The following is a 17,667-nucleotide window of genomic DNA, read 5'->3' as shown; positions in this document are numbered from 1 at the left end:
GGCTTGCAGAGTGTATCTATGCATGAGCACAGCAGTGTGAGGACATTCCCGGAATATAAATTCATATATCACAGTCCTGCTGCTACTATACTTAGGTTTGACTATACATAGCACTGGCGGCAGAGAGCACAGAGCACAGCAGTGTGAGGTCTGATTACACATCTCTCCAGGGACAATACATAACACTGGCTGCAGAGAGCACAGAGCACAGCAGTGTGAGGTCTGATTACACATCTCTCCAGGGACAATACATAACACTGGCTGCAGAGAGCACAGAGCACAGCAGTGTGAGGTCTGATTACACATCTCTCCAGGGACAATACATAACACTGGCTGCAGAGAGCACAGAGCACAGCAGTGTGAGGTCTGATTACACATCTCTCCAGGGACAGTACATAACACTGGCTGCAGAGAGCACAGAGCACAGCAGTGTGAGGTCTGATTACACATCTCTCCAGGGACAGTACATAACACTGGCTGCAGAGAGCAGAGAGCACAGAGCACAGCAGTGTGAGGTCTGATTACACATCTCTCCAGGGACAATACATAACACTGGCTGCAGAGAGCACAGAGCACAGCAGTGTGAGGTCTGATTACACATCTCTCCAGGGACATAACATTAGCTGCAGCATGTATGGTTACAGATGATGGCAGATCCCTTTAACCCCTTAGCGCTCCACGTCCGATATAACAGACGCTGAGCGCAGTAACTTAATATCAGATTTCTGATATACTCGATAGTCACCCTGTCGCGAGACAGGGTGACACTGCGGTGGGAGGTGTCGGCATCGCTAACCGACACCCCAACGATGACATCACAGGACTGATCCTATTGGTCCTGTGATGTCAATCACCGCCATTGGCCAATCAATTCAGATTGGCCATTGACAGCGATCTATGATGCTGGGGGCCTGATCTTACTAGCCCAATGCTCTCTAACATCGCCATTTTGGTGTTGGAGTTGTTACAGAGAGTTGTGCTACCTATCTTTTCAGTGCGATCTGTTAGGAGTGGGAGGGGTAGCGTGGAGGAGGAGGAGGCGTTGTGTGGTGGAGCAGTTGTGTGGAGGAGGAGGAGGAGGCGTTGTGTGGTGGAGCAGTTGTGTGGAGGAGGAGGAGGAGGCGTTGTGTGGTGGAGCAGTTGTTGTGTGGAGGTGGAGCAGTTGTTGTGTGGAGGAGGAGGCGTTGTGTGGTGGAGCAGTTGTTGTGTGGAGGAGGAGGCGTTGTGTGGTGGAGCAGTTGTTGTGTGGAGGAGGAGGCGTTGTGTGGTGGAGCAGTTGTTGTGTGGAGGAGGAGGCGTTGTGTGGTGGAGCAGTTGTTGTGTGGAGGAGGAGGCGTTGTGTGGTGGAGCAGTTGTTGTGTGGAGGAGGAGGCGTTGTGTGGTGGAGCAGTTGTTGTGTGGAGGAGGAGGCGTTGTGTGGTGGAGCAGTTGTTGTGTGGAGGAGGAGGAGGAGGCGTTGTGTGGTGGAGCAGTTGTTGTGTGGAGGAGTAGGCGTTGTGTGGTGGAGCAGTTGTTGTGTGGAGGAGGAGGAGGAGGCGTTGTGTGGTGGAGCAGTTGTTGTGTGGAGGAGGAGGCGTTGTGTGGTGGAGCAGTTGTTGTGTGGAGGAGGAGGAGGAGGCGTTGTGTGGTGGAGCAGTTGTTGTGTGGAGGTGGAGCAGTTGTTGTGTGGTGGAGCAGTTGTTGTGTGGAGGTGGAGCAGTTGTTGTGTGGTGGAGCAGTTGTTGTGTGGAGGAGGAGGAGGAGGCTTTGTGTGGTGGAGCAGTTGTTGTGTGGAGGAGAAGGAGGCGTTGTGTGGTGGAGCAGTTGTTGTGTGGAGGAGGAGGCGTTGTGTGGTGGAGCAGTTGTTGTGTGGAGGAGGAGGCGTTGTGTGGTGGAGCAGTTGTTGTGTGGAGGAGGAGGCGTTGTGTGGTGGAGCAGTTGTTGTGTGGAGGAGGAGGCGTTGTGTGGTGGAGCAGTTGTTGTGTGGAGGAGGAGGCGTTGTGTGGTGGAGCAGTTGTTGTGTGGAGGAGGAGGCGTTGTGTGGTGGAGCAGTTGTTGTGTGGAGGAGGAGGAGGAGGCGTTGTGTGGTGGAGCAGTTGTTGTGTGGAGGTGGAGCAGTTGTTGTGTGGTGGAGCAGTTGTTGTGTGGAGGAGGAGGAGGAGGCTTTGTGTGGTGGAGCAGTTGTTGTGTGGAGGAGAAGGAGGCGTTGTGTGGTGGAGCAGTTGTTGTGTGGAGGAGGAGGCGTTGTGTGGTGGAGCAGTTGTTGTGTGGAGGAGGAGGCGTTGTGTGGTGGAGCAGTTGTTGTGTGGAGGAGGAGGCGTTGTGTGGTGGAGCAGTTGTTGTGTGGAGGAGGAGGAGGAGGCGTTGTGTGGTGGAGCAGTTGTTGTGTGGAGGAGGAGGCGTTGTGTGGTGGAGCAGTTGTTGTGTGGAGGAGGAGGCGTTGTGTGGTGGAGCAGTTGTTGTGTGGAGGAGGAGGCGTTGTGTGGTGGAGCAGTTGTTGTGTGGAGGAGGAGGAGGAGGCGTTGTGTGGTGGAGCAGTTGTTGTGTGGAGGAGTAGGCGTTGTTCTGTGTAAGGTCTCTACTATCCCCCCATCATGTCACAAAACTCATACACTGACTTGGAGGTGTATAAATATATGGCCTCTGATACAGGGTCAGCTAGTGGGGACGAGTGTCCGTTTTATTTGTCTACCTGGTCCTCACAAGGCGACTGTGAGGAACCTCCGAGAAGGCACTTGCGTAGTAGTGCTGAAGTGGCCAGGACTTCTGACCCCACATGGGTGACCCCCAGTAGTTATGCCCCTCAGGTCCCTGATTTTATGGCCAGTCCTGTGATACGCAGAGACACTGCAGGGCTCGGACCAGTGGACTATTTTAGGTTTTTAGTGAGGACCTAATTGGTCTGACGTCCAAGACCAATCTCTACACTGCACAATACATGGCCTGTGGACCCCTGTTGGTGCAGCAGAGATGGAGAAGCAGGTTGCACTTTGAAGCCATCCATAGGTTTTTGCATTTTGCCGACAATTCTCAGTGCCCACGCAGAGATGACCCCAGTCATGATAGGTTGTATAAGGTCCAGCCCATATTAGACTGAGTGCCCAATGTATGGAAGTGTATACTCCAGAGAGGCACATATCAAAGGGAGACTTCAGTTCCACCAGTACCTGCCCAATAAGAGGATAAGGTCTGGCGTGAGGATGTATAAGCTGTGTGAGAGGGCATCAGGGTACACTTATAAGTTCAGTTCAGGATATATGAAGGGGAGGACTCTAGAATCGTGCCCCCAGAATGCCCCCCCCCCCTTCCTGGGAATTGCTGGAAAGAGTTTGGGATTTGGTGCACCCACTATTGGACCTGGGCTACCACCTCTACCTGGACAATCTTTAGTATTACCCAGGTTAAAGTGCCTCATCTCCAGACAAACTGCAGCATGCGGCACTGTTAGGAAAAATCAGGTCTCCCTAAGCAGCTGCTAGGGGAAAAGCTCAGAAGGCACTATGCAGCGACTCTGTACAGGAGAGCCGGGCACTATGCAGCGACTCTGTACAGGAGAGCCGGGCACTATGCAGCCACTCTGTACAGGAGAGCCGGGCACTATGCAGTGACTCTGTACAGGAGAGCCAGGCACTATGCAGAGACTGTGTACAGGAGAGCCGGGCACTATGCAGCCACTCTGTACAGGAGAGCCGGGCACTATGCAGCCACTCTGTACAGGAGAGCCGGGCACTATGCAGCCACTCTGTACAGGAGAGCCGGGCACTATGCAGCCACTCTGTACAGGAGAGCCGGGCACTATGCAGCGACTCTGTACAGGAGAGGCGGGCACTATACAGCCACTCTGTACAGGAGAGCCGGGCACTATGCAGCCACTCTGTACAGGAGAGCCGGGCACTATGCAGCCACTCTGTACAGGAGAGCCGGGCACTATGCAGCGACTCTGTACAGGAGAGCCGGGCACTATACAGCCACTCTGTACAGGAGAGCCGGGCACTATGCAGCCACTCTGTACAGGAGAGCCGGGCACTATGCAGTCACTCTGTACAGGAGAGCCGGGCACTATGCAGCGCCTATGTACAGGAGAGCTGGGCACTATACAGCGACTCTGTACAGGAGAGCCGGGCACTATGCAGCCACTCTGTACAGGAGAGCTGGGCACTATACAGCGACTCTGTACAGGAGAGCCGGGCACTATGCAGCGACTGTGTACAGGAGAGCCGGGCACTATGCAGCGACTGTGTACAGGAGAGCCGGGCACTATGCAGAGACTGTGTACAGGAGAGCCGGGCACTATGCAGCCACTCTGTACAGGAGAGCCGGGCACTATGCAGAGACTGTGTACAGGAGAGCCGGGCACTATGCAGCCACTCAGTACAGGAGAGCCAGGCACTATGCAGTGACTGTACAGGAGAGCCGAGCACTATGCAGCGACTCTGTACAGGAGAGCCGGGCACTATGCAGAGACTCTGTACAGGAGATCCGGGCACTATGCAGCGACTGTACAGGAGAGCCGGGCACTATGCAGCGACTGTGTACAGGAGAGCCAAGCACTATGCAGCGACTCTGTACAGGAGAGCCAAGCACTATGCAGCGACTCTGTACAGGAGAGCCGGGCCCTATGCAGCGACTGTGTACAGGAGAGCCGAGCACTATGCAGCGACTGTGTACAGGAGAGCCAAGCACTATGCAGCGACTCTGTACTGGAGAGCCGGGCATTATGCAGCCACTCTGTACAGGAGAGCCAGGCACTATGCAGCCACTCTGTACAGGAGAGCCGGGCACTATGCAGCCACTCTGTACAGGAGAGCCGGGCACTATGCAGCCACTCTGTACAGGAGAGCCAGGCAATGTGCAGCCACTCTGTACAGGAGAGCCGGGCACTGTGCAGCCACTCTGTACAGGAGAGCCGAGCACTATGCAGCCACTCTGTACAGGAGAGCCGAGCACTATGCAACGCCTTTGTACAGGACAGCCGGGCACTATGCAGCGACTGTGTACTGGAGAGCCGGGCACTATGCAGCGACTGTGTACAGGAGAGCCGGGCACTATGCAGCGACTCTGTACAGGAGAGCCGGGCACTATGCAGCGACTGTGTACAGGAGAGCCGGGCACTATGCAGAGCCTCTGTACAGGAGAGCCGGGCACTATGCAGAGCCTGAGTACAGGAGAGCCGGGCACTATGCAGCGACTGTGTACAGGAGAGCCGGGCACTATGCAGCGACTGTGTACAGGAGAGCCGGGCACTATGCAGCGACTGTACAGGAGAGCCGGGCACTATGCAGCGACTGTGTACAGGAGAGCCGGGCACTATGCAGCGACTGTGTACAGGAGAGCCGGGCACTATGCAGCGACTCTGTACAGGAGAGCCGGGCACTATGCAGCGACTCTGTACAGGAGAGCCGGGCACTATGCAGAGACTGTGTACAGGAGAGCCGGGCACTATGCAGAGACTGTGTACAGGAGAGCCGGGCACTATGCAGCGACTGTACAGGACAGCCGGGCACTATGCAGCGACTGTGTACAGGAGAGCCGGGCACTATGCAGCGACTGTGTACAGGAGAGCCGGGCACTATGCAGCGACTCTGTACAGGAGAGCCGGGCACTATGCAGCGACTGTGTACTGGAGAGCCGGGCACTATGCAGCGACTGTACAGGAGAGCCGGGCACTATGCAGTGACTCTGTACAGGAGAGCCAAGCACTATGCAGCCACTCTGTACTGGAGAGCAGGGCACTATGCAGCGACTCTGTACTGGAGAGCAGGGCACTATGCAGCCACTCTGTACAGGAGAGCCGGGCACTATGCAGCCACTCTGTACAGGAGAGCCGGGCACTATGCAGCCACTCTGTACAGGAGAGCCGGGCACTGTGCAGCCACTCTGTACAGGAGAGCCGGGCACTGTGCAGCCACTCTGTACAGGAGAGCCGGGCACTATGCAGCCACTCTGTACAGGAGAGCCGGGCACTAAGCAGTGACTCTGTACAGGAGAGCCGAGCACTGTGCAGTGACTCTGTACAGGAGAGCCGAGCACTATGCAGCGACTGTGTACAGGAGAGCCGGGCACTATGCAGCGACTCTGTACAGGAGAGCCGGGCACTATGCAGTCACTCTGTACAGGAGAGCCGGGCACTATGCAGCCACTCTGTACAGGAGAGCCGGGCACTATACAGCCACTCTGTACAGGAGAGCCGGGCACTAGACAGCCACTCTGTACAGGAGAGCCGGGCACTATGCAGCCACTCTGTACAGGAGAGCCGGGCACTAAGCAGTGACTCTGTACAGGAGAGCCAAGCACTGTGCAGTGACTCTGTACAGGAGAGCCGAGCACTATGCAACGCCTTTGTACAGGACAGCCGGGCACTATGCAGCGACTGTGTACAGGAGAGCCGGGCACTATGCAGCAACTCTGTACAGGAGAGCCGGGCACTATGCAGTCACTCTGTACAGGAGAGCCGGGCACTATGCAGTCACTCTGTACAGGAGAGCCGGGCACTATGCAGCCACTCTGTACAGGAGAGCCGGGCACTATGCAGCGACTCTGTGCAGGAGAGCCGGGCACTATGCAGCGACTCTGTACAGGAGAGCCGGGCACTATGCAGCGACTCTGTGCAGGAGAGCCGGGCACTATGCAGCGACTCTGTACAGGAGAGCCGGGCACTATGCAGTCACTCTGTACAGGAGAGCCGGGCACTATGCAGCGACTCTGTACAGGAGAGCCGGGCACTATGCAGCGACTCTGTACAGGAGAGCCGGGCACTAAGCAGTGACTCTGTACAGGAGAGCCGAGCACTGTGCAGTGACTCTGTACAGGAGAGCCGAGCACTATGCAGCCACTCTGTACAGGAGAGCCGAGCACTATGCAGCGACTCTGTACAGGAGAGCCGGGCACTATGCAACGCCTTTGTATAGGAGAGCCGGGCACTATGCAGCGACTGTGTACAGGAGAGCCGGGCACTATGCAGCAAATCTGTACAGGAGAGCCGGGCACTATGCAACGCCTTTGTATAGGACAGCTGGGCACTATGCAGCGACTGTGTACAGGAGAGCCGGGCACTATGCAGCAAATCTGTACAGGAGAGCCGGGCACTATGCAGCGACTCTGTACAGGAGAGCCGGGCACTATGCAGCCACTCTGTACAGGAGAGCCAGGCAATGTGCAGCCACTCTGTACAGGAGAGCCGGGCACTATGCAGAGACTGAGTACAGGAGAGCCGGGCACTATGCAGCGACTCTGTACAGGAGAGCCGGGCACTAAGCAGTGACTCTGTACAGGAGAGCCGAGCACTGTGCAGTGACTCTGTACAGGAGAGCCGAGCACTATGCAACGCCTTTGTATAGGACAGCTGGGCACTATGCAGCGACTGTGTACAGGAGAGCCGGGCACTATGCAGCAAATCTGTACAGGAGAGCCGGGCACTATGCAACGCCTTTGTATAGGACAGCTGGGCACTATGCAGCGACTGTGTACAGGAGAGCCGGGCACTATGCAGCCACTCTGTACAGGAGAGCCGAGCACTATGCAGCGACTGTGTACAGGAGAGCCGGGCACTATGCAGCCACTCTGTACAGGAGAGCCGGGCACTATGCAGCCACTCTGTACAGGAGAGCCGGGCACTATGCAGCAAATCTGTACAGGAGAGCCGGGCACTATGCAGCGACTCTGTACAGGAGAGCCGGGCACTATGCAGCGACTCTGTACAGGAGAGCCGGGCACTATGCAGCGACTCTGTGCAGGAGAGCCAGGCAATGTGCAGCCACTCTGTACAGGAGAGCCAGGCAATGTGCAGCCACTCTGTACAGGAGAGCCGGGCACTATGCAGCGACTCTGTACAGGAGAGCCGGGCACTATGCAGCCACTCTGTACAGGAGAGCCAGGCAATGTGCAGCCACTCTGTACAGGAGAGCCGGGCACTATGCAGAGACTGAGTACAGGAGAGCCGGGCACTATGCAGAGACTGTGTACAGGAGAGCCGGGCACTATGCAGCGACTGTGTACAGGAGAGCCGGGCACTATGCAGCCACTCTGTACAGGAGAGCCGGGCACTATGCAACGCCTTTGTATAGGACAGCCGGGCACTATGCAGCGACTGTGTACAGGAGAGCCGAGCACTATGCAGTGACTCAGTATTGTGTGTTAGGTACAAGGACAAGAGGGATGTCCTTGTACTAACAACAATAGATGGGCACACCAGTAAATACAGGTACCAGTGCAGAAGCCCCCAAGCCGGACTGTATTTTGGATTATGGTGGTAGTCAAGCAGTTGGTTTTTAGAGACCAGGAAGGGGGGAGCGCTGGTACGTCTGGAAGCGAGGCCACATCACGGATTGTACCAGGGAAGCACTTTCCAGGAGAAGTTCCCCAAACTGCCAGCAAGGGAAGGACACCGAAGAGGTGCAGGGTGCGCTCCAGAAGGGGCATAAAAAACAAACCATCTACCAGTGTGGCACGTGCCCCGACAAACCAGGGTTATGCATGAAGGATTGTATCCGGATTCACCACATGTCCCTGGATATATAATTGTGCCCTGATGCACACTGCTCACACAGCTTATACATCATGCCGCATGCTGCACCTTCCCTGCTGAGCTCTGCCGTGTGCCCAGTCTGTAGATTATTGCCACATGGGGTATTGCTGTACCCGGGAGAACCCGCATCATGATCTTTGGGGTGTTTGTCTCCCGTGGCAGGAGATGGGCACAGGATGACATAATAGATATGCTGTACTATGCACTATCCAGAATGCATCATCCTTGGGGTCCACCTGTGGGGTGAAAATGCTCACTACACCCCTAGATTTATTCATGGAGGGGCGTAGTTTACAAATAGGATCAGTTCTCAGGGGTTTCTGCTGTTCTGATCCGTAAGGGCATCTACAAATGTTTCATGATGCCAAAAAGAAATGTAATGTCTTTGCTCCAAATGCCATTCTCTTCCGAGCCCTGCCGTGTCTCCTTCTTGTAGCCTATTGCCATACCCGTAATAACCTGCAGAATGATTTTTGGGGTGTTGGTCTCCAGGGGGATGAGTTGGGCTGATTTCATTTCTCACTACAATGACACATTTGTTAAAACAATGCAATTTTTACACTGGCCCATTCACTTTGTATTACATTTGGGCCAGCATCTCAGGGGTTAAAATGCTCATAGAACCCTAGATCAATACTTTGAGGGGTGCCCTTTTCTAAAATGGGGTCATTACTCGGGAGTTTCTATTGCACTGGTACCTCAGGGGCTCCCCCAACATCAGTCTAGTGAAAACGGAGCTCCAAAGGCTAAATTTTGCTTGTCCCTTCTCAGCCCTACCGTGTGCCCAGCCTGTCAATTATTGGCACATGTGTGGTATTGCCGTACTCGGGACAACCCGCACAATGGTTTTTGGGGTGTTTATCCAAAGTGGCATGGGCTGGGCACAATATATTAGGCACTAAATTACATTTTTGAGATAGAAAAGCATTTTCTGCTCGGTACCATTTACTTTGCATTAGATTTTGGCCAGCATGTTGGGAGTTAAAATGCTCACCACAACCCCGGATAAATTCTTTGAGGGGTCTAGTTTCCTAAATTGTGACATCTTTGGGGGTTTTCTATTGCACTGTGACTTCAGGGGCTCTTCAATTACACTGTGGCACCACAAAACATTTGCAGCCAAATTGGCCTCCAAAATGGTACAAAACCCGTCCTGGACATCGCTGTGCGACAAAGCAGCAGCTGACACCCACATGTCTGGTGTTGCCGTAATCGGAATTTGGGATCTATATTTACCTTCAAATTCCTTCTGAATGTGTCCATTTTAGGGCTAAAAGAAAAAAATGTGAATCAAAAATTGAAATTTCAAATCCATTATTGTATGCTTCCGGAAAAAAAAAATGAAAGAGTTAACAGACTTCTTAAATGCTCATTTGAATAGTTTGGGATGTTACGTTCATAAAACGGTGTGACTTGTGGGTGTATATAGTACAAAAGCCTTTATAGGGCTCTTCCAAACTGAATTGATCACCAAGAATTTCAAATTTTTAAAATTTTCCTAAATTTTTACCCCCTCAAAAAAAGAACGGATCACCAAAATGATACAACTAACATAAACTACAATGTCTCACGAGAAAACAGTCTCAAAATCACTGGGATATCTTAAAGCGTTGAAAAGGAAGAGACACTGGTCACATTTCTAAAATAAAGGACTTTACGAGCCTTAACGTAAAAACAGGCTGCGTCCTTAAGTGGTTAAGTGAGGCTCAGCTCAGGTCTGAAGTTTCACATCCGTGCTCATTGTTCTATTAAAAGGATTTTCATCCCACAAGTTTGAGTGACCCAGGGAAAGGGGGAGGCAGGCACATGTCTGTGAGATGTAGTAGAGCTCACAGTGTAACAAGTTACAAGGAGAAAAGTGACCCGGGGGAAGGGGGAGGCAGGCACATGTCTGTGAGATGTAGCAGTGCTCACAGTGTGACAAGTTACAAGGAGTTAAGTGATCCAGGGGAAGGAGGAGGCAGGCACATGTCTGTGAGATGTAGCAGAGCTCACAGTGTAACAAGTTACAAGGAGATAAGTGACCCGGGGGAAGGGGGAGGCAGGCACATGTCTGTGAGATGTAGTAGAGCTCACAGTGTAACAAGTTACAAGGAGATAAGTGACCTGGGTAAAGGGGGAGGCAGGCACATAGCTGTGAGATGTAACAGTGCTCACAGTGTGACAAGTTACAAGGAGATACGTGATCCAGGGGAAGGAGGAGGCAGGCACATGTCTGAGATGTAACAGTGCTCACAGTGTAATGGTCTATCAGCCTCTGTGTAATAGGCATCTCTCTACGATGTCAGACACCAGATGAAAGTGTATATACATCTTGTACCACATATATAGAAAGGACCAGCGCTTCAAAGGAACGTAGCGTTGAAAAATATTTTTCTTTATTTACCTCTTTAAAAGCATATGGGGTGGCAGAGTGCACAACACAATGGTAACACAGGAAAATCCGACGCGTTTCGCTCAAGTGAGCTTAATCATGGATAATCAGGTATCCATGATTAAGCTCACTTGAGCGAAACGCGTCGGATTTTCCTGTGTTACCATTGTGTTGTGCACTCTGCCACCCCATATGCTTTTAAAGAGGTAAATAAAGAAAAATATTTTTCAACGCTACGTTCCTTTGAAGCGCTGGTCCTTTCTATATATGTGCTACTGCCCCGAGTCCATGGGGGATCTCCTTATGCCCGTGCGCTGGAAGAAGCCGTCTGACTGGTGAGCCGGATTTTGCTTTTTTTGTCTTTATATACATCTTGTACCCTGATAATGTAACCACACTGTCAGCTCATAGATCTAGAGGGATAATAATGTGTCTGCTTAGGGAGGCCCCGCCCAAACCCTTGAATTTTGCACTGAGCAGCCTAGGGAGTGATAGGAGCTAAAACAGCAATAACACTGAGTAACATTGTAAAGTAAGGGGTTAAATATGATCTTTATTGTGTAACATCACCAGGGGATTGAGATGTGAGAATTTTCTTTCATGGGAAAACCCCTTTAATGACTTTTATTAGCAGTTCTAAGTGAGACCCCAAGTAGTGTTGGGGTCTGTCACAGCGAGTCTAAGGGGTTTCTACATTACTCAGAGCAGTTATCTCCGTCGTCTTTATTAGGGGAAATTTCTTCGATAAAAGTTTCATCAGTTCATTATCCATCAAAGGAAGGGCTTTGAGGAGTCTGCCCGTAGCCCGTGCGGAACCGGCGAGTCGTCTGCCCATAGGTTACATCACACAGAGGCGTCTTCTGGAGGAGGTTGTAGGTTACATCACACATTGAGGCGTCTTCTGGAGGAGGTTGTAGGTTACATCACACAGAGGCGTCTTCTGGAGGAGGTTGTAGGTTACATCACACAGAGGCGTCTTCTGGAGGAGGTTGTAGGTTACATCACACATTGAGGAGTCTTCTGGAGGAGGTTATAGGTTCCATCACACATTGAGGCGTCTTCTGGAGGAGGTTGTAGGTTACATCACACAGAGGCGTCTTCTGGAGGAGGTTGTAGGTTACATCACACAGAGGCGTCTTCTGGAGGAGGTTGTAGGTTACATCACACATTGAGGCGTCTTCTGGAGGAGGTTGTAGGTTCCATCACACATTGAGGCGTCTTCTGGAGGAGGTTGTAGGTTCCATCACACATTGAGGCGTCTTCTGGAGGAGGTTGTAGGTTACATCACACATTGAGGCGTCTTCAGGAGGAGGTTGTAGGTTACATCACACATTGAGGCGTCTTCAGGAGGAGGTTGTAGGTTCCATCACACACAGAGGCGTCTTCTGGAGGAGGTTGTAGGTTACATCACACATTGAGGCGTCTTCTGGAGGAGGTTGTAGGTTACATCACACATTGAGGCGTCTTCTGGAGGAGGTTGTAGGTTCCATCACACATTGAGGCGTCTTCTGGAGGAGGTTGTAGGTTCCATCACACATTGAGGCGTCTTCTGGAGGAGGTTGTAGGTTCCATCACACATTGAGGCGTCTTCTGGAGGAGGTTGTAGGTTACATCACACATTGAGGCGTCTTCAGGAGGAGGTTGTAGGTTACATCACACATTGAGGCGTCTTCTGGAGGAGGTTGTAGGTTCCATCACACATTGAGGCGTCTTCTGGAGGAGGTTGTAGGTTCCATCACACATTGAGGCGTCTTCTGGAGGAGGTTGTAGGATACATCACACACAGAGGCGTCTTCTGGAGGAGGTTGTAGGTTACATCACACATTGAGGCGTCTTCTGGAGGAGGTTGTAGGTTACATCACACATTGAGGCGTCTTCTGGAGGAGGTTGTAGGTTCCATCACACACAGAGGCGTCTTCTGGAGGAGGTTGTAGGTTACATCACACATTGAGGCGTCTTCTGGAGGAGGTTGTAGGTTACATCACACATTGAGGCGTCTTCTGGAGGAGGTTGTTGTGTTACGTTGTCGGGATCAGTCGTGGAGACTGCAGTCGGGTCGGGGGAGATCATCATCATCCCGGGATGGGACTCGTCACTGCTCTGCACCTGAGAAGATGAAGAGTTGTGTTAGACTGTAGGGGGCGCCACTGGCTCTGGCCACAGGACGTGTCACCCCTCACCTGCTGTTAGCACCCTAATCCACTCAAGCTTCCAATACGTTCCAGTTTCATCCCAAAACAACCGCGTGACGTCCCGGATTTTTTTGTGCGGCCTCGAAATTTTTTCTGGTTGTTCATGAAATCACTGAAGAGGCGGAGCCAGGCGCGGTTGGGGGGCATCTGGGCTGAATCTGGGGTAAGCAGAGTGTCCCGAGGACGAGGCGCAGAAGGCAGCACCCCCAATTCTTCCATACTATCCAGAAGAGCCAGCTCCTCGGAGGAAGACAAGTCTTGTGATAGGAGGTCGACCAGAGACTGCGGGAGAGAAGACAACGGGAATAACGGGGTGACACCAGAACCCCCACATCACATCCACCTACACATTATACACCACCATACAGGGAAGAGACCCTACATACCGCTACACGCCCCCCCTCCTGTACACATCCCATATATATTATATACTGCTACACATCCCCCCCTCCTGTATACATCCCATATATATTATATACCGCTACACGCCCCTCCCTCCTGTATACATCCCATATATATTATATACTGCTACACGTCACCCTCCTGTATACATCCCATATATATTATATACTGCTACACGTCCCCCCTCCTGTATACATCCCATATATATTATATACTGCTACACGTCACCCTCCTGTATACATCCCATATATATTATATACTGCTACACGTCCCCCCTCCTGTATACATCCCATATATATTATATACTGCTACACGTCACCCTCCTGTATACATCCCATATATATTATATACTGCTACACGTCCCCCCTCCTGTATACATCCCATATATATTATATACTGCTACACGTCACCCTCCTGTATACATCCCATATATATTATATACCGCTACACGTCCCCCCTCCTGTATACATCCCATATATATTATATACCGCTACACGTCCCCTCTCCTGTATACATCCCATATATATTATATACCGCTACACGTCCCCCCCTCCTGTATACATCCCATATATATTATATACTGCTACACGTCCCCCCCTCCTGTATACATCCCATATATATTATATACTGCTACACGTCCCCCCCTCCTGTATACATCCCATATATATTATATACTGCTACACGTCCTCCCTCCTGTATACATCCCATATATATTATATACTGCTACACGTCCCCCCTCCTGTATACATCCCATATATATTATATACTGCTACACGTCACCCTCCTGTATACATCCCATATATATTATATACCGCTACACGTCCCCCCTCCTGTATACATCCCATATATATTATATACCGCTACACGTCCCCTCTCCTGTATACATCCCATATATATTATATACCGCTACACGTCCCCCCCTCCTGTATACATCCCATATATATTATATACTGCTACACGTCCCCCCCTCCTGTATACATCCCATATATATTATATACTGCTACACGTCCCCCCCTCCTGTATACATCCCATATATATTATATACTGCTACACGTCCTCCCTCCTGTATACATCCCATATATATTATATACTGCTACACGTCCCCCCTCCTGTATACATCCCATATATATTATATACTGCTACACGTCCCCCCCTCCTGTATACATCCCATATATATTATATACTGCTACACGTCCTCCCTCCTGTATACATCCCATATATATTATATACTGCTACACGTCCCCCCTCCTGTATACATCCCATATATATTATATACCGCTACACGTCACCCTCCTGTATACATCCCATATATATTATATACCGCTACACGCCCCTCCCTCCTGTATACATCCCATATATATTATATACTGCTACACGTCCCCCCCTCCTGTATACATCCCATATATATTATATACTGCTACACGTCCCTCCCTCCTGTATACATCCCATATATATTATATACTGCTACACGTCCCCCCCTCCTGTATACATCCCATATATATTATATACCGCTACACGCCCCTCCCTCCTGTATACATCCCATATATATTATATACTGCTACACGTCCCCCCACCTGTATACATCCCATATATATTATATACTGCTACACGTCCCCCCTCCTGTATACATCCCATATATATTATATACTGCTACACCTCCCCCTCCTGTATACATCCCATATATATTATATACCGCTACACGTCCCCCCTCCTGTATACATCCCATATATATTATATACTGCTACACGTCCCCCCACCTGTATACATCCCATATATATTATATACTGCTACACGTCCCCCCTCCTGTATACATCCCATATATATTATATACTGCTACACGTCCCCCCTCCTGTATACATCCCATATATATTATATACTGCTACACGTCCCCCCTCCTGTATACATCCCATATATATTATATACCGCTACACGTCCCCCCCTCCTGTATACATCCCATATATATTATATACCGCTACACGCCCCTCCCTCCTGTATACATCCCATATATATTATATACCGCTACACGTCCCCCCCTCCTGTATACATCCCATATATATTATATACTGCTACACGCCCCTCCCTCCTGTATACATCCCATATATATTATATACTGCTACACGTCCCCCCCTCCTGTATACATCCCATATATATTATATACCGCTACACGTCCCCCTCTCCTGTATACATCCCATATATATTATATACTGCTACACCTCCCCCTCCTGTATACATCCCATATATATTATATACCGCTACACGTCCCTCCCTCCTGTATACATCCCATATATATTATATACTGCTACACGTCCCCCCTCCTGTACACATCCCATATATATTATATACCGCTACACGTCACCCTCCTGTACACATCCCATATATATTATATACCGCTACACGCCCCTCCCTCCTGTACACATCCCATATATATTATATACCGCTACACGTCCCCCCTCCTGTATACATCCCATATATATTATATACTGCTACACGTCCCCCCTCCTGTATACATCCCATATATATTATATACCGCTACACGCCCCTCCCTCCTGTACACATCCCATATATATTATATACTGCTACACGTCCCCCTCCTGTATACATCCCATATATATTATATACTGCTACACGTCCCCCTCCTGTACACATCCCATATATATTATATACTGCTACACGTCCCCCCCTCCTGTATACATCCCATATATATTATATACCGCTACACGTCCCCCCTCCTGTATACATCCCATATATATTATATACTGCTACACGTCCCCCCTCCTGTATACATCCCGTATATATTATATACTGCTACACGTCCCCCCTCCTGTATACATCCCATATATATTATATACCGCTACACGTCCCCCCCTCCTGTATACATCCCATATATATTATATACTGCTACACGTCCCCCCCTCCTGTATACATCCCATATATTATATACTGCTACACGTCCCCCCCTCCTGTATACATCCCATATACATTATATACCGCTACACGTCCCCCCCACCTGTATACATCCCATATATATTATATACTGCTACACGTCCCCCCTCCTGTATACATCCCATATATATTATATACTGCTACACGTCCCCCCCTCCTGTATACATCCCATATACATTATATACCGCTACACGTCCCCCCCACCTGTATACATCCCATATATATTATATACTGCTACACGTCCCCCCTCCTGTATACATCCCATATATATTATATACTGCTACACGTCCCCCCACCTGTATACATCCCATATATATTATATACTGCTACACGTCCCCCCTCCTGTATACATCCCATATATATTATATACTGCTACACGTCACCCTCCTGTATACATCCCATATACATTATATACCGCTACACGTCCCCCCCACCTGTATACATCCCATATATATTATATACTGCTACACGTCCCCCCTCCTGTATACATCCCATATATATTATATACTGCTACACGTCCCCCCTCCTGTATACATCCCATATATATTATATACTGGTACACGTCCCCCTCTCCTGTATACATCCTATACATACACTATATACTGGTCGCCTCCTCTGTTCTCGTGGCCACTTACCTTCAGCTGCTTGAGCTGGGGTGATGGTCGGCTGGTGACCCCCACTATTAGTAGGGTCATGACGGTGACGGCAGCGGTGGCTTTCATTCTGGGGTCTCTTTCGGGTGGGTCGGGCTGTCAGGTAGCAGGTGCCTGGAGTCGGGGGTCGCTGACACACTGTCACGACTTACACACTGTACGACGCGGTTGCTGTTGGGTTGTTGGTTTCTGTCCTGATGTCAGGACGGGTCAGTTCTGGAGAGCGAGGGTCCGGCAGACGTATATATATACACAGGTTACCCTGGGAGACCCTCTCACCCCATTACAGGGGCTCAGGAATGTCTCCCCCTCCTGCTCCCCATTGTCTCACACAAAGCAACTTACAGGGGGAGAGGGAGAGATTTACATGTCAGTAATCCCCAATCAGCTCAGCCTCCGGTACAGCAGCCATGGGTCCCAGCGCGACAGTGGGAGGCGACCTGTGACCCCTGACCTGTCAGGAAGAGGTGACCTGAGCCCCATTACCTGTCAGTAAGAGGTGACCTGTGCCCCGTGACCTGTCAGTAAGAGGTGACCTGAGCCCCATTGCCTGTCAGTAAGAGGTGACCTGAACCCCGTGACCTGTCAGTAAGAGGTGAC

The 17,667-nt window shown here is 50.7% G+C and overlaps 1 protein-coding gene across 2 annotated transcripts; it reads right to left on the bottom strand.

The window, feature by feature from the left end:
* Positions 1-11,418: 11,418 nt before the first annotated feature.
* Positions 11,419-17,424, bottom strand: LOC140128389 (C-type natriuretic peptide-like). 2 transcript variants are annotated; one of them, XM_072150067.1, is made up of 3 exons: positions 17,050-17,424; positions 13,058-13,351; positions 11,419-12,977 (listed from the first exon to the last, which is right to left on the bottom strand). In XM_072150067.1, exons 1-2 carry the CDS (start codon positions 17,134-17,136, stop codon positions 13,064-13,066), a joined length of 375 nt encoding a protein of 124 aa, XP_072006168.1. In that variant the 5' UTR covers positions 17,137-17,424; the 3' UTR covers positions 11,419-12,977; positions 13,058-13,063. The 2 variants fall into 2 exon arrangements, with proteins under 2 accessions (XP_072006168.1, XP_072006167.1); XM_072150066.1 differs by having other exon boundaries at positions 11,419-12,983; positions 17,050-17,420.
* Between the last annotated feature and the right edge of the window lie 243 nt (positions 17,425-17,667).

Source organism: Engystomops pustulosus, chromosome 4 (genome assembly GCF_040894005.1).
Source record: "Engystomops pustulosus chromosome 4, aEngPut4.maternal, whole genome shotgun sequence".
Classification (NCBI taxonomy): domain Eukaryota; kingdom Metazoa; phylum Chordata; class Amphibia; order Anura; family Leptodactylidae; genus Engystomops; species Engystomops pustulosus.
Note: the sequence above shows the minus strand (reverse complement) of the source record. Positions and strands in the feature narration are given on the sequence as shown.